Below are 18,725 nucleotides of genomic sequence, written 5' to 3' on the forward strand. Positions count from 1 at the left end.
CTGAGCCACAGCATCACACTGAGTAAACTTCATCTAATTTCCTGAGTGATAACTGATCACGTTAGGATTATTAATATTTACCCCCAACTGCTTAACTGGCAGAAATTAGAAAATTTTCTGATTTTTCTTCCTATAATTTATCTTTATCCACACAGGACATTTAAAACTCAGAGTACTTGTATTACCTTGCGACTTAGAGACTTAACAGAATAGAGATCATTTAAAAGCATTAAGTAAAACCAGTTCAACATTAACTTCACTTCTCCAATTTATAAACACCTCTATTTATTCATGCCTTTGGTCTTCTGTCTTTACAACATTGTATCACAGAGCTCTGCCCTCAATCACATGGTAACTGAATTTGTTACAATTCTTTGGTATAGGACCTTGTTGAATTATTTTGGAAATTTTAAATCATTTCCATCATCCTTTATTAAGTGTCAGAGAAAAGCCAAGTGTAGAGGTTAAGTAGTCAGGTTTTGATGTTAGACAGACAATAACATCTTTCTCTAACTAGCTGTGTGACTTGAGCAAGTTTTTAAAATTTCCCTGAGCCTCGGGTGTCTTGGTTATAAAATATCCGCCATACAAAATACTACGGGACTATACCTCACTGACCCTTCAAAGTTAGCTGTGGCCAAGTAAATTGTTTTAACCAATGGTTGTGACCTGTGTCACTTCTGGACAGAAACCCTAAGAACCAGAGCATAATTCTTCTTGTTCTCTTTTTCCTTTGCTACAGCAACCAGTAACGATTGAGACAGCACCAGAGTAAGGACATGTAAAGCACCCCCTGCCCTCTCCACCCCGACACCATCAACCGGAAGTGGACATGGGGCATGAGAGAATAATAAATCCTTGAGGTTTTAAACCACTAAAATTTGGGGGATTGTTATTGTAGCTTCCCCCCGGTCTGATACAATATATAAAATATTTAGCCCATCCCCTTACACAAAATTAGTGCTCAATAAACAGTAGCTATTTTCATCTTTAACATATCACTATTTTATCTTCTGTCTGGACTATTTTTACTACTCAAAAAAAAAATCATATAACAGGGACTATACTCTGACCCCTGGATTGTCAGTCATTTACCCACTGATATACGCTTACTTTTATTTAAGTCTGTAACAATTAAACCAATAAATTGCATTTAAAACCTATGTTCTTCAATCCCTTTTAAAATCGCATCAAAAAGTATAAAATACTTAGGAATAAACCTGACCAAGGAGGTGAAAAGAATGAAATAATGCCTTTTGCAGCAACATGGATGGGCCTAGAGATTATCATACTAAGTGAAGTAAATCAGACAGAGGAAGACAAATATCACATGATATCACTTATATGTGGAATCTAAAATATGATACAAATGAACTTATTTACAAAACAAAAACAGACTCACACAGACATAGAAAATAAATTTATGGTTACCAAAGGGGAAAGGGGTGGGGGAGGGATAAATTAGGAGTTTGGGATTAGAGATACAAACTACTATATATAAAATAGATAAAAACAAGGTCCTAGTATATCACAGGGAACTATATTCAATATCTTATAATAAGTTATAATGGAAAAGAATATGAAAAAGAATATATACATATATAAAACTGAATCACTTTGCTGTACACCAGAAAGTAATACAACATTGTAAATCAACTATACTACTTCAATAAAAAATTTAAAAATATATAAAACCTATGTTCTCACCATTGTTAAGAAGATTCCAAATTCTGGATTTAAATCAACACAATCACCATCAGAAAAAATGAACTGTTTTTTTCTCTCTTTTCTTGCTGTCAAAACAATGTAAATTTGTTGGGCTGCCACTGATAATACAGGCAATTCAATTCTGTTAAACTCATCAAAACAGCCCCAAGAACCTGACTGTGCCAGACCTGGTATGAAAAACAGTTAATCTGATAAGTTTTACTTTGTAATATACCTTCTTGATGGCAATCATTTCTCCAAAGCACTCTCAAACAATTTTACATCGAAATACAATTTATGTAAATTTCATACCTGACTGTTTACAAAGACTTAGTTAATTCCAGTGATATACAAAGGTTTAATTATTTGTACATCATCACCAAAACAATGAAAATAGTACACTGCCAAAATGAAAGTATAGACACATCATTACACCAGGGAAGCTGAAGGGTGACAAAAATTTGATTCAGTCTGGATGTGCCACCTCCAGTGGGGATGGGGGTGAAGCAGCCATAGTATTGGGGGAAATTAACAAAATAACGGATGCCCCGTCTGGGTCAGATCACTCTGTTCCTTTCTTGTTGCAATGAGAGAAATGCCAGGAAGCTAGGTGAGACAGAGAATGGTCAAAAGGATGTTTATTTATTTCTTACAAAACCCAGCACCAAGGAAGACCTGGATATTGGGAACATTGCTCCTGTCTATTCTCTAAGGAGGAAAACCTTCATTATCTTCAACTGCATGAAATGCTCTTCTTTCTTTTATTATTGCTTCCCCCCACCTACCCCCCCCCCCCCACACACACACTTTTTCTTCTCTCTCCTTTGGGAATTTCCATTACGTGGATATTGGAACTTATATATCTATCCCTATGGCCCTTAAATTTTTCTTTCAAACTTTCCATTTTTTTTGCAATGTACTCTCTTGGCTAGATATTCCAACTCAAGAGAGGTTTTTTGTTTTTGTTTTTTTCTCAATTTTTATTTTCAAATTCTGATTATTCCAATTGTTATTCTTTTCATAGCAGCTTATTTTTTCTTAAATTGGTTGTATGTGGTAAATTCTTCAATCTCTCGGAAGCCATTAATTTTAGTTACTTTTGCATTTTCTTTGGTCTCCTCTATTAATCAGTTAAGTGGTCAGTAGGTCTCTTTGCTGTTTGTGAGTGCCTCCTTAATGCCTTCAAATATTTTATGATACTTGGTTATCTCTTCATATGTGTGTATTTCCTCATTCCAAATGCAAATTCCTGTTTGCAGGATGCATGGCTGCCTCTGGCGATTTGGGGGAAGGGATGAGAGAGGCAGGAGAGCTTACCCTCTGGGTCTGGAGCATGAGGTCTGACCTGGTGCAGGGCTTGCCTCTCTGGCACAAGCCTCCACCTGGCACTGATCTTTGTCAGGACTCCCACTTCAGACCTTTTACATGGAGGAAAAATACTGGAGACAGCCACTTCCTTTTCTTTTTCTCTGCTTTCTGCTATAGTTTTGGCATTCTAGGATTTACCTTGTGCTCTAGTCTGCTTCTCTCAACCATCTTCAACCCTTAAGCCAGGAGTGATCCACAGAAGAACTTTCTCTTTGATTAAAAAGTGATTCTTTGGGTTTAATTTTTTTTAAAGGACAGGCAATTATAATGAATAATATAATGAATACCCATGTACCCACCTATCAAATCTTAACAATTTTGCTTCAGATTTCATCCTAAAGAATAAAATATTAGAACTACGGTTCAAGTCCATGTACGTCTCTCTTGGATCCACACTCCCTCCTTCTCCAGAGGTAACTTCTATCCTGAATTTGATGTCAATGGTTCCTATGCATGTTTTTAAACTACTGCTCTCATGCATGTATTCACAAACGCTACGTACTTTGCTCGTTCAAAATTTGTTGTGTGTGTATCTATTTTTCTATATATCTATAAAATACTGTACATATACAGTATAAATATATACAGTATACAATCAAATTAATAAATTTGATTTATTTGCTGTTCTCTGAAGCAGTGCTACCAACTTACACACACAGAAGAAGTACCAAGGGTTAGTTTCTATACACCCTTACCAACAGTGGTTTGTCAGACTTGTCCATTCTTACCAATTGGCAAGAGTGAGAATGCTATCCCATCATTGTTTTGTATTTCTTAATGATTTGAAGAAAATCCTTCTTTCTTTTTCTTTCTTTTTTTTGTTTTTGTTTTTTGGTCATGCCATGCGGCATGAGGGATCTTAGTTCCCCAACCAGGGATTGAATTGAACCCCTGTCCCCTGCAGTGCAAGCGCAGAGCCTTAACCACTGGACCGCCAGGGAAGTCCGAAGAAAATCTTTCTTAATGCTGGATATTAATCTTTTGTCAGCTATACATGTTAAAATATCTTCCCTCAGTCTGTAGCTTATTTTTTTCTCCTTCTTAGAGATGTATCACAAAAGACTGTAAAATTATATATATATATGTATATACACACAACACACGCACAACTGACCCTTGAACAATGCAGGGGTTAGGGGCATGGACATTCCACACAGTCAAAAATCGATATATAACTTTGCAGTCAGCCCTCCCATATCCATAGTTCCACATCTAGGTATTCAACCAACCTGAGATCGTGTAGTACTGTAGTATGTATTTAGTTTAAAAAAATCTGTGTAGGGCTTCCCTGGTGGTGCAGTGGTTAAGAACCCGCCTGCCAACGCAGGGCACGCGGGTTTGAGCCCTGGTCCAGGAAGATCCCACATGCCGCAGACTAAGCCCGTGTGCCACAACTACTGAGCCTGTGCTCTAGAGCCCAAGAGCCACAACTACTGAGCCCGAGGGCCACAACTACTGAAGCCCGCACGCCTAGAGCCCGTGCTCTGCAAGAGAAGCCACCCAATGAGAAGCCCGTACACGGCAAGGAAAAGTAGCCTCCACTCGCTGCAACTAGAGAAAAGCACGTGCACAGCAAAAAAGACCCAGTGCAGCCAAAAAATAAATTAAAAAAAAAAAATCTGTGTATAAGTGGACCTGCTCAGTTCAAATCTGAATTGTACAATGTATATATATCCAACAGGCAGGTAATTAAAGATAGGAGCTGGATGAACAATCCCATGGTATCTATTAAAGGGATATTCTCTTACCCTGTTTAAATGTATCAATCTTTTCTCTATAGTTTGTAATTTTTGTATAAAAAGTCCCTTTCTACTCTGAGAACAAAGATATTTGCCTTTATTACCTTCTAAAAGCCATATATGTTTTGCCTACCACATTTAAGCATTTAATCCCCAGAACTGATTTTTATACGTTATAGGGATCCAATTTTTATATACATAGGGATCCAATTTCCCTTGTTAAATATTAATCATCTATTGTACCAGAATGACTTATTGCAAAGTCTATCTCTTCATCTGGTTTTCAATACCACCTTTTTCCATATGTCAAGTGTCCCTGGCCTATTTCTGCATTCTCTACCATATTCCACTGGTCTATTTATCAACCCCTACCACACTCTCTTAATTATGTGCTAAATGATATCTTTCTGAAATTTTCATTTTCTTTTTTTTTTTTGTGCGTGGTTAATTAAAATAAAATTTATTTTGTGTGTTGACTTCATATTCAAGTAAACTTGCTAAATTCGACTTTCTATAGTTTTGTTGAATTTTCTTTACTGTCTACCAAATCATTTGTAAATAACTATATTTTATATTTCTTTCTTTCCAGTCTTTGTATTTTTGTTGTCGCTATTGTTGTTGTTCCTTACTGCAACTGGGCAGGATACATAATACAGTGATAAGTAGAACTAATAGTAATGGAAATCCTCATCTTATATCTCATCTCAAAGAAAATGCTTTCAAATTTTCAATAGTATGATGTTTGCTGGGGATGCCCTTTATCAAGTGAGCTATGTGGATGGATATCTGGGGGAAGAATATCAGGAATAGCAATCATATGGAGGAGGGAGTGTACTTCAGGATGTTTGGGAAACATCACAAAGGTCAAAGTGGCTGTAGTAGAGAGAGTGAGGGGACAGTATCGGGAGATGAGGTCAGAAGGTCACAGCCATGCAATGGGGAAGGAGCAGGTGTGACTGTATAAAACAATACAGGACCATCGTAAGGATTTCGGCTCCTATTCTCAGTGAGGCCAGTGCCCAGCTTTCAGCAGAAGAGTGTCATGATCTGACTTACAATTGGAAGGAACCAGTTTTGAGATTAGAATGGAGAGCACAAGGGTAAACTCAGGGAGACCAATTAGGAGGCTTATTGGAGTAGCACTGGTGAGAGATAATGATTGGCATGAACTAGGATGACAGCAGTGGGAATAATAGAAGGTGGCTGGTGTTGGATGTATTTTGAAGGTAGAGCTAATAGTGTTTGCTGACAGTTGGATGTGAGTATGAGAGAAAGAGAGCTGTAAAGGATAAGTCAAAGATTTGTGTGTAAGTATCTGGAAGAATGGAGTGGGTGTTTAGTGTGTCAGGAAAGGCTGAGGAAGAAGTAGATACAGGGAGGGAAGACCAAGAGTTTGGTTTTGGATACAGTGAATCTGGACCTGTTAGATATTTAAGTGGTGATGTCAAGGAGTAGATATCAGTTGTATTATGTGAATCCAGAGTTTCAAGGGTAAGTCTGAGCTAAAGACGTAAATTTGATCATTTAGATAGTATTTAAAGTTTGGGTCTGCATGCGATCACCAAAAGAAGACCACAGAGCACTGAGTTCTAAGACTGAAGTGCTCTCTAATCTTTTTTCTTTGTCCATCTGAAACCACCTGCTATCTATCTTTCCAGATATTCTCAAAATTTCTCATCTGCTGGTGCCCCCCCTCTTCTTGTTTTCTAGTGTTACCATCCTTTTTAAAAATCTTTCAGGAATTCCCTGGTGGTCCAGTGGTTAGGATTCCATGCTCTCACTGCAGAGGGCCCGGGTTCGATCCCTGGTAGGGGAACTAAAATCCCATAAGCCACACAGCGTGGCCAAAAATAAATAGATAAATAAATTAAAAAAATCTTTCATTTCAATGGGATTTAATGCAGGAAGGGAAGTCACACGTGTAATCAGTTTGCTATCCTGATCTTATCTCCTCCACCATTGTTTCAGGCAGTAATAAATTGATTCCATTTTTATAATCCAATACACATTCAACTCATGGACTGTAATGCCAGCAATAGTACTGAACAATATTAAACTGATGATATCCAGCCATTCTGACCCAGAAAAATGGCAGTATCATATGCATCAACCTATATTAATTTTGGTTATGTGGGACACTATCATTTTAGACTTCTATCAGAAAATAACATTTAATTGCAATAAAAATAAATTCACCAAAAATAAGTGTTTGACACTTGCCTTTAAAAATCCTTCCTAGCCCCCTGAAATCCATTTGATCTGAGCAGTTAAACACGACCACATATTTTCCCAAGCATCTTCCCATGTCTTTCGTAGTTTCTGTTTTGCCAGTGCCCGCAGGTCCTGCTGGAGCCCCTCCCATGTTCATTCCCAAAGCCTGTGCCAAAGTGATATAGCATCTGCGAAAGTGAATGAAATAAAGCATTGTGAATATGGGATAACACATGTTACAGTAAAGCACAAGCAAAAGTCCAGTGTGATTGGAATGAGTCTGTTTGTTTTAGAACTTGAGCAGCCCACATAAGAGACAGGCAACCAAACAAGGCTGGAGTATCTGATATTCATTAGAAGTAATACAGTGTTTGCAAAAACACTCAACTCTGACGTAAAAAACCTGCAGGGCTTCCTTCCATTGTGGTCACGATAAATCCCAAGTCAGAGAACCAAATAAGCAGCAGTGTACTGGCAGATGTTTAACAATGGGCTCTCCAGGAACAAAAAAAAAATCTAATTTTTTTTTTGGCCATGCCACATTGCATGTGGGATTCTAGTTCCCTGACTAGGGATCGAACCCGTGCCCTCTGCAGTGGAAGCATGGAGTCCTACCACTGGACCGCCAGGGAATTCCTTAAATCTGATTTTTATGTCCGCTGATTTCTGTGGCCTAAATACTTCCACCATGGCTGATAACAAGCTACCAGTGTGATAGCACAAAACTGGGAAGAGATGCATGACGTTGGCTCTTGCAAGCTGGTACAAACCAGCTCCAGCACACCACTGCAAGTAAATCATTTTACTATGAAATGTTTCGCTCATTTAACCACTTGTAAAGAACAATATAATGAATCTCCTTGTATCCCTAATCCAGCTTCAGTTATATTTACTTCAGATATAAGCAAACTTAGTAAAGCTTCGTAAGACATGAAGCTTTACATGTAAACATCGATTGAAGGGAAAACACCCTGAAAAATTTACGTTGCGATGGGACTGGGCATATAAAGGGAGGATGGATGAGTCTAGGGGAGGTTGAAGATATAATTTGTCTGTATCATAATTTTACCTGGAGGCAGCCCTATTTAAAGTAACAGCAGAATTCATTGTTCTATGACCCAATTTAAGTCAATTCTACAAACGTGTATTGTCTTCTATGCACAGCATATGGGACCAGGTAATTGCGGGACATATAAAGATGAAAAAAACCCAGCTCTTGTCTAGTGTCCTATAGTGGAAAGAATGGTGAGGGGATCTGCCATTGATTGATTATTCAGACCTGGCCAAGAAACATCACTTTAGGTGTTAATTTCCCCATTTGAAAAACCAGGAGACTAAACTAGACCACCTCCAAGGTCCTTTCCTTCTTTGCAATTCTAATGACCCCCTTTATGGTTCTAGAGACATTTGTCCATCTTGCAATCTAAACTTTATTACTAAATTACTCATAGACAACATTCAAGCGTCCTTTTATTCTTTTATCTTTTTCTATTTCATAAAAATGTAATGTATATGTGCATTTAACTAACAATGATGGTTGTTTCATTGTTAGACTTTGATGAGCTAGCACGGACCCCACACGACAGCAATGCTTTTGTTAACATTTCAAATGCAATTTTTTAAATTAATTAATTTATTTATGGTTGCCTTGGCTCTTCGTTGCTGCGCGCAGGCTTTCTCTAGTTGCGGCGAGCGGCGGCTACTCTTCGTTGCGGTGCGCGGGCTTCTTATTGCGGTGGCTTCTCTTGTTGCACAGCACGGGCTCTAGGCAAGTGGGCCTCAGTAGTTGTGGCTCGCGGGCTCTAGAGTGCAGGCTCAGTAGTTGTGGCGCACAGGCTTAACTGCTCTGTGGCATGTGGGATCTTCCCGGACCAAGGCTCAAACCTGTGTCCCCTGCGTTGGCAGGCAGATTCTTAACCACTGCGCCACCAGGGAAGTCCCTCAAATGCAATTTTAAAACAATTTTAAGCACATGACTTAATTACAAAAATGGAAAAATAAAAATGGAGTTTCCTACCTATCTGTTAATGGAGTGATAACGAGACGATCAGTGCATCCCAGAAATTCATTCTGGTAAATAAAATCGACATCTGTAATAGACACCACTGTTTGATCCAAATCTTCCTTAAAGTAAAATCTACTCTGTTTTAGCCATTCAAAATCAGTAACTGATTTGATATGCATTTTTACCTTAAAAACATGAAATACAAAGAGATTAGTACTGAATTGCAGTAGCATAAAACACAAGCACATGGGCAGTTTTTATTCACTCATTCACGAATTGATTCTCATTCATTTAATATATATTTACTGAGTCCCTCCTTGGGCCTGACACTGTGCTGGGTGAACAAAGACAGACATGGTTCCTGCCTTCTGGAGCTGACAGAAGAGGACAAAAGACAATCAGATAAACAAGTAGTTGCAATAAACTAGGAAAAGAAACTCAGGGTAATGAAATTATGTAGCAAGAAGAACTCACCTAGTCTAGAAGGTCTGAGGGGGATATTTGGAGAATGAAACATCTAAACTAAACCCTGCAAAAAATAGTAGGAATTAGCCAGGGAAATAAAACAGCAGGGGTGATGGAGGTGTGGGAGGGCAAAACATTCTAGATGAAGACCCAGAAGATCTGACTGGCATGTTCAAGAAACTGAAAGAAGTTCAGTACAGCTGAGGCATCCAGGACTCTGGAGAAAGAGTGAGAGCTGAGGTTTCACAGGGCAGAGGATAGAGGTTGGGCATTGTTCTCATGGCAATGGGAAGCCATGAGAAATGGGAAGGGATTAAGCAGAGAAATGCATGGTCATATATGCACACATGACTTCTTGCACCAGCATTGTGGCCAAACCAATCAATCTGCCCAGTCATCAGCTTATACCCATGGGGCAAGAGGTACCGGGCTCCCACCACCATGGATGCAAGAGATAGAAACCGGGTGAGCACGTTTAGGAACAACATCCCACCGCCACCACAGTGCTTCATGACTTTGCATTAGCAAACCTGGAGAAACCCCAGTCCTGCCCACTCAGGGGAACCAACATAGGAAGTGGCAAGTGGTCCCCTTCACTGCTCCGCAACCCAGGGCCCACTTCCAGGTCATTCGACACTAAAAAACGGACTCTGGCAACTGTACAATGCTCAGTTCTCCATCTAATCAAGTCTTCATGCTATTTACCATCTTGCATTTTGTTGTTGTCTCATTGTTTATGATCTTGTTTCCCCCTCCAGTTAAGAATTCCTATCTTCCCTCTTAAAATGCAGTTTGTATTCATCATCTTAAAAGAGCTGCTTTCAGGTAACATAGTCCAGTACCACCCCCAGGGGCTCTGTTCTCTAACACAGGACCCTCAGCCATGGAGATGCGGTCAGCTAGCTACTTTCAACAATCCAATAAGGTGGTAAAGAGGGGGTGGAGGAGGAAAAAGTAAAGAAGAATAGCTAATGTTTACTGAGTTGTTACTATACATCAGTCTATTCTAAGCATTATACATGGAAAAATAAAATGCATATATGCTGGCCATGAGATCTCATTTTACTTGGAATGCAAACTGACCATGAGTTCAGTAGCAATTAAGACAAAAAGAAAACAGTTTCATAGTCTTGTGTGCATATTTTCTTTTAAAAAATCCATTCTGTATAGAAAGTAAAGATGTGCTGAGCATTTTGATTTTAAAAAGAAATTTCTTCCATGAGACTTCAGCTTTAAGAGTCAGTGAGAGATGTATAGATATCCTCAATAGTACATTCATAGAAGGTATAGTAATGGATTCCATATGAACGTTTCTTGAAGTGGACTTCAAGGAAAGCCAAAGTATAATGGTAATTGCAATTCAGTGAAAGCAAATCTGTAGAAGGCCAAAGCAATATGGTCTAAGTATGCAGCTTTTTGATGGTTAGCTTGAACCAGAGAAATCCGAGAACAGTGTTTCCTGAACTTTAGTACACATGTGAATCACCTGGAAATCGTATTGAAATGCAGATTATGGTTCAGTAGGTCTGGTGGGGAGGCTGAAGATTCTGCTTTTCTAACAAGCTCCTAGGTGAGGCCCAATGCAACTTATTGTCATACAACACTTTGAGAAAGAAGGATCTAGATTACAGGGGAATAGGCAGACTACATGTCCTTCAATCTTCAATAAATACAACTTATCTGATCAGAACTTTTGATACAAATTTGAAACAGGTAGCCTGGGATCAGAGTCTCTAAAAAAAGCACCCCAAGTTGCATGAATTATGTGTCTCTGATGAAGGAAAAAGATGCCTAAAAGATAGATAAAATCAAATAGAATAAAGCAGTGGTAGTTAAAGACAAAACTAGTCAAATGGTGCAATATCAAAGCCACCTGGGGCCCCTACCCCATAATAGATAACTACTGCTCAAGACCACTGGTTAGGGTTCTATTTCCAAAGGGAATTCAAATATCATCCTTCTTACTCCCACCCTGCAGAACTTTGCCCAAAGCAAGCCCATGATGCCCTGTTGGACACTATCAATTGAACAGCCATGAGAGTTCCCTGAAGCTTGGTTCTATTCAATCTGGACTTCTTTCACAGTTGGCTCATCTGTTGGAAGAGGTGATCTAGAAGACATGACCACAGGTTGACCCACGAGCTGGATGGACAGGCAATTGGAGGCTCCTCATCCCCTTCCCTGTCCTTAGAATGGGCATTCTGCTCACTGTTCCCACAGTGGGGCTGTTTTCAAGGACGCAGCCTTGAGAGAGCAATGTGTTGTTGAGATCATCTGGATGGTATATGTGACAGTTAAGGCCTCTATATAAACTTAGAAAATTTTGGCAGACAAATGCAGAGATCTACTCCTCTGTGGCTGCCCAAGACAAGCCTCATGAGTAAACTTCCTGGCTTATTAAAACTTCCACCTACCAACCTGGAGTAACATGCCTCTCTCTTCAGGCTCTCCTTGCCCTCTCTGTACAGGGGCCAAGTTATGAGCTAACATCATCATAACTCATGACCAAGCCCACCTAAATTATATCACATCCCTGGTTATTGGTTTAATGAAACAATTAGTTCAAATCACATCAGTTGATTCCAGACTTTCAGAATGCCAAAGGTGAATATACACATATGATTGTTAAAACTTCCAAATATAGATATTTGTAGACATTGTATAGTTGTCTACAACTACACAATTATACTGGATAGTTGTGAAAAAGGACCAAGCAGATGGAAGGTTCATATAAGTTAAGAAATATGTATAACACTTAACTGTTCATTATTAGAAGCACTAACTTATTAATCAGAATACTAAATTATTTTAAATTAAGAAAAAAATGATACTTTACCAAGTCATCAAAAATATCTCTCTGATGCACATGGATGGTAATTAGAGTTTCAAATTTCACTCTATCAAACTTGCTCAGGTCATGTGTTGTCTGACCAATTAGAGTATTTAGAATATCCAAAAATTTCTGATTGGTCACTTGCATGATTTTCCTGTCATCTTTTGCATTATTTAAAGCCTCTTCTGAATCATGTGTCCACAACATCTGAAGTCCCAGAAGCCCAACCTACAAATCCAGAAGACAAATAAATTTACCAAATATTTAAAGCACATCTGCAATAAAATTTAGTGGTCACTTAGTCACATAAAGGTGAACAGTCTTACTGATTTTAAACTAAAAATGGGACATGCATTTCTCTACTCCCAAAGGGTAAAAACATTTAAAGTTCAAATTATTGATTATTTATTTCAACGTTGATAGATAAATAATAATTTGAACAATTGCTATGATTTATGGAATTATATGTGCGTTAATGGAAGACGCTTGGGAAATTTTTCTACAGAGGGCCTGAGACCCATATACCTTCACACAGTGATTTTTCTTTCTCAAGAAAAGAAATGGAATTAATAGACTACTGTGTATTATTCTTCAGCAGGGTTTTGCAAAGGTTTCTTTGCATCTTCTAAAAAGGATATGCTGCCTATCTCTTTTCTTAATCTTACACTCTCTCTAATATCCATATCTTTATCTACATCTACTTCTCTGTCTATATATTTATCTACGAGAGAGACAGAAAGTGAGAAGGGGAAAAGCTTGTCCTTTGTCTCCCGATGAAGGCATAAGGAAACTGTGAGTGGACTGTCACCTTACATACAATTTCTGCTGCAGAAAAGGAAATAAAAGTGGTCAGAACATGCTGTACCCTCACTCCCTCACTGCAACAATTGTCCCTTTGGGAGCTTTTGTTCATCCCCAGAGTCAAGCAACAGATCCAAGATCATTTGGACCAAAAAGGAATTCCACATCTGGTAGGGGAAGGAAAGTGTGTGAGGGCATGTGGGTACTGCAGGCATGGCATTCGATGTAGGTAAAGCAGGAATAAAACCCTTTCCTTATCCTTGTTTCCTCTGGAACTTCAATAATTTTCCTGCTAGAGTAGTGGCCAACCCTGGGGTCTGTAGGTAAAGATAAATGAAGCACCTGGCTGAGAGGAGTAATGGGATGCAGAGGAAATAGCTGCTGTCAGGAAGCTCCCAAGAGCAAGCAGATTCTCTTTGCACAAAGCAAAAAGAAACAATACAGAAACAGTAGTGTAAGGCTTTCTTGATTTAAAGACCAAACAGACCTGCAGACCCTGCAAAATCACTACATAGAGGTACATTCTAAAAACTGATCTTTAAAATGATAACTATCCTGATATCTCTGGCACCCGTGGCCACTGGCTTCCCTGCGCATTTGGTACTGCTGGGGCTCCCGCAACCCAAGCAGCCATACCACCTCTGCACCCTGTCCTCACTGGGGCAGACCCAAGCGCTTTAGGGCAGCCCCAGGAGCAGACTCCTGTGGATGGCCCACACACAGAGGTGGGATAAAACCAAAGGTGAACCCTGGGGTGGGGCGACCAAGGAAGAGGATCGAAAATCTTCCCATTAGCTGCACAAGCTGCAGATTAAATCCCCACAATCAGCTAGGTAGAACCTGCGCCCATGGAATATTTGAGTAGACAATGAGAGTTCCCACATATGAAAACAGTCTAGCTCTGGCAGCTGTGGACTTTGGGGGCAGCACACGCAGGAACTGGGCCAGATCAGAGCCTGAGTGGTCCCCACAGGGCACACAACAGGTGCAGAGAACAGCCCAGAGGCAGTGGAGGGCCTCTTGGGGAGGCGGAGGTGGGCTGTGGCTCACAGCAGGAGCAAGGACAGTGACAGCTTAGATAACGTTATTATTGCTATTATTTTTATTATGTTTTGATTTGTTCTGTTGTCGGTTCTTTTTTTGGTTGTTGTTCTTGTTTTGTTGTTATTAGTCTTATTTAGTCTTTTGGGATTTTCTTGTTTTTTAACATATCTTTTATCTTTTATTAATTTTTTAATATATTTCTATTTTTACTATGCTTTTCAGTTGTTCTGTGTTCTTTTCCCTTTTATTCTTCTTTTTCTTTAATGTATTTTTTATTTTTTTATTTTTCTATTTCTACTTTGCTTTTCTTTTGTTCTGTGTTTTTTCCCTTTTTTCTTTTTTAATCATTTTTGTCAGTTTTTGTTTCTTTGCTTTATTCTTCAGTTGGCACTCTGCTCTGGTTTTGTTTTGGGGCTTTTTGTTTCTGTTAGTTTTGTTTTTAATTGTTTGATTTCGTTTTCGGCTTCTTTTGTTTCTCTGTTTGTTCTCTTCCTTTTTGTTTTATTTTGTTCTGTTTTTGTTTCTTTTGTATGTGTGTGTTTCCCTGTTTCTGTTTGTTTGATTTTGCTTTTACCATTGGTCTGGGGTTTCATTTGTCTTTTTTATCTTTTTTTTTTTTTTTAAATCCCCTTTATTGCCATAATGAGCAACTTCCAGGGTCTTAGTTCCCTGACTGGAAGTTGGCCTGAGCCTCTGGGGAGGGGGGGCTGAGTCTAGGACGCTGGACCACCAGAGAATTCCCAGTCCCAGGGAATGTTAAGCGGTGAGAGCTCTCCAGGAGGCCTCTATCTGAATACAAGACTCCATTCAACTGCCTGCAGCTCCCAGTGCTGGTCACCTCAGACCAAACAACAAACAAGGCAGGGACACAAACCCACCCATCAGCAGACAGGCTACCTAAAGTCATACTAAGTTCACAGACACCCCAAAACACACCACCTGACATGGCCCTTCCCATCAGAGGGAAAAGACTCAGCTCCACCCACCAGAATGCAGGCACCAGTCCCTCCCATCAGGAAGCCTACAAAAGCTACTGGACCAACCTCAGCATCAGGGGCAGAGAACAGAAGCAAGAGGAACTATGATCCTGCAGCCTAGGGAAAGGAGACCTCAAACACAGTAAATTAGACAAAATGAGAAGACAGATAATTATCTTGCAGACAAAGGAGCAAGATAAAAACCCACAAGACCAAAAAAATGAAGAGGAAATAGGCAAACTACCTGAAAAATAATTCAGAATAATGATAGTAAAGATGATCCAAAATCTCGGAAACAGAATAAAGGCATGGATCAAGAAGATACAAGAAATGTTTAACAGGGACCTAAAAGAACTAAAGGACAGACAATCAATGGTGAAATGAAAAATACACTAGAAGGAATCAATAACAGAATAACAGAGGCAGAAGAAGGGATAAGGGAGCCGGAAGATAGAATGGTGGAAATAACTGCAGCAGAGCAGAATAAAGAAAAAAGAAAGAAAAGAAATGAGGACAGTCTCAGAGACCTCTGGGACATTAAGCACACCAACATTTGAATTATAGGGCTCCCAGAAGAAGAAGAGAAAAAGAAAGGGACTGAGAAAATATTTGAAGAGATTACGGTTGAAAACTTCCATAACATGGGAAAAGAAATTGTCAGTCAAGTCCAGGAAGCCCAGAGAGTCCCATACAGGATAAATCCAAGGAGAAACGCGCCAAGACACAAATTAATCAAACTATCAAAAATTAAACAAAAAGAAAAAATATTAAAAGCAGTAAGGGAAAAACAACAAACAACATACAAGTTAATCCCCATAAGGTTAACAGCTGATCTTTCAGCAGAAACTGCAAGCCAGAGGGAGTGGCAGGACATATTTAAAGCGATGAAAGGGAAAAACCTACAACCAAGATTACTCTACCCAGCAAGGATCTCATTCAGATTCGACAGAGAAATCAAAAGATTTACAGACAAGCAAAAGTTAAGAGATTTCAGCACCACCAAACCAGCTTTATAACAAATGCTAAAGAACTTCTCTAGGCACGAAACAGAAGAGAAGGAAAAGACCTACAAAAACAAATCCAAAACAATCAAGAAAATGGTTATAGGAACATACATATCAATAATCACCTTGAATGTAAATGGATTAGGGACTTCCCTGGTGGCGCAGTGGTTAAGAATCCGCCTGCCAATGCAGGGGACACGGGTTTGATCCCTGGTCTGGGAAGATCCCACATGCCACAGAGCAACAAAGCCCGTGTGCCACAACTACTGAGCCTGAGCTCTAGAGCCCACAAGCCACAACTACTGAACCCACATGCAACAACTACTGAAGCCCGTGTGCCTGAAGCCCGTGCTCCACAACAAGAGAAGCCACCACAATGAGAAGCCCACGCACCACAATGAAGACCCAATGCGGCCAAAAATAAATAAATAAATAAATAATTTTTTAAAATGTAAATGGATTAAATGCTCCAACCAAAGGACACAGACTGGCTGAATGGATACAAAAACAAGACCCATATATATGCTGTCTACAAGAGACCCACTTCAGACCTAGGGACACATACAGACTGAAAGTGAGGGGATGGAAAAAGATATTCCATGCAAATGGAAATCAAAAGAAAGCAGGAGTAAGCAATACTCATATAAGACAAAATAGACTTTAAAATAGACTATTACAAGAGACAAGGAAGGACACTACATAATGATCAAGGGATCAATCCAAGAGCAAGATATAACAATTGTAAATATTTATGCACCCAACATAGGAGCACCTCAATACATAAGGCAAAGGCTAACAGCCACAAAAGGGGAAATCAACGCTAACACAATAATAAGGGGAGACTTTAATGCCTCACTTACACCAATGGACAGATCATCCAGACAGAAAATTAATAAGGAAAAACAAGCCTTAAATGACACATTAGACCAGATGGACTTAATTGATACTTATAGGACATTCCATCCAAAAGTAGCAGAATACACTTTCTTCTCAAGTGCTCATGGAACATTCTCCAGGATAGATCACATCTTGGGTCACAAATCAAGGCTCGGTAAATTTAAGAAAATTGAAATCGTATCAAGCATCTTTTCTGACCACAACACTATGAAACTAGATATCAAATACAGGAAAAAACTGTAAAAGAAAAAAAAAAAACATGGAGGCTAAACAATACGCTACTAAACAACCAAGACATCACTGAGGAAATCAAAGAATACCTAAAAGCAAATGACAATGAAAACACGACGACCCAAAACCTATGGGATGCAGAAAAGCAGTTCTAAGAGGGAAGTTTACAGCAATACAATCCTACATCAAGAAACAAGAAAAATCTCAAATAAACAACCTAACCTTACACCTAAAGCAATTAGAGAAAGAAGAACAAAAAAAAACCCCAAAATTAGTAGAAGGAAAGAAATCATAAAAATCAGATCAGAGAGTAATGAAAAAGAGATGAAGGAAACAATAGCAAAGATCAATAAAACTAAAAGCTGGTTCTTTGAGAAGATAAACAAAATTGATAAACCATTAGCCAGACTCATCAAGAAAAAAAGGGAGAAGACTCAAACCAACAGAATTAGAAATGAACAAGGAGAGGTAACAACTGACACTGCAGAAATACAAAGGATCATGAGAGATTACTACACGCAACTATATGCCAATAAAATGGACAACCTGGAAGAAATGGACAAATTCTTAGAAAAGTACAATCTTCCAAGCCTGAACCAAGAAGAGATAGAAACTATGAACAGACCAATCACAAGCACTGAAATTGAAACTGTAATTAAAAATCTTCCAACAAACAAAAGCCCAGGCCCAGATGGCTTCGCAGGCGAATTCTAGCAAACATTTAGAGAAGAGCTAACACCTATCCTTCTCAAACTCTTCCAAAATATAGCAGAGGGAGGAACACTCCCAAACTCATTCAACAAGGCCACCATCACCCTAATACCAAAACCAGACAAAGATAACACAAAAAAAGAAAATTGCAGGGCAATATCACTGTTGAACATAGATGCAAAAATCCTCAACAAAATACTAGCAAACAGAATCCAATAACACATTAAACAGATCATACACCAGGATCAAGTGGGGTTTATCCCAGGAATGCAAGGATGCTTCAATATATGCAAATCAATCAATGTGATACACCATATTAACAAACTAACAGATAAAAACCATAGAATAATCTCAACAGATGCAGAAAAAGTTTCTGACAAAATTCAACACCCATTTATGACAAAAACTTACCAGAAAGTGGGCATAGAAGCAACCTACCTCAACATAACAAAGGCCATATATGACAAACCGACAGCAAACAACATTCTCAGTGGTGAAAAACTGAAACCATTTCCTCTAAGGTCAGGAACAAGACAAGGGTGCCCACTCTCACCACTATTTTTCAGCATAGTTTTGGAAGTCATAGCCACGGCAATCAGAGAAGAAAAAGATGTAAAAGGAATCCAAATGTCAAAAGAAGAAGTAAAATTGGCACTGTTTGCAGATGACATGATACTATACATAGAAAATCCAAAGGTGCCACCAGAAAACTACTAGAGCTAATCAACAAAT

General features: G+C 39.0%; 1 protein-coding gene across 1 annotated transcript in view; it reads right to left on the minus strand.

Annotated features, from left to right (window-relative positions):
- LOC118904403 (dynein heavy chain 8, axonemal) overlaps positions 1–18,725 on the minus strand; it is a 325,133-nt gene that overhangs the window by 186,100 nt on the left and 120,308 nt on the right. The window contains exons 39-42 of the mRNA XM_036870462.1: positions 12,332–12,556; positions 9,043–9,215; positions 7,035–7,213; positions 1,708–1,895 (exon numbers count right to left, since the gene is read on the minus strand). Coding sequence (XP_036726357.1) covers positions 1,708–1,895; positions 7,035–7,213; positions 9,043–9,215; positions 12,332–12,556 — 765 coding nt within the window. The remainder of the gene's footprint in view (positions 1–1,707; positions 1,896–7,034; positions 7,214–9,042; positions 9,216–12,331; positions 12,557–18,725) is intronic.

Source organism: Balaenoptera musculus, chromosome 11 (genome assembly GCF_009873245.2).
Source record: "Balaenoptera musculus isolate JJ_BM4_2016_0621 chromosome 11, mBalMus1.pri.v3, whole genome shotgun sequence".
NCBI lineage: Eukaryota > Metazoa > Chordata > Mammalia > Artiodactyla > Balaenopteridae > Balaenoptera > Balaenoptera musculus.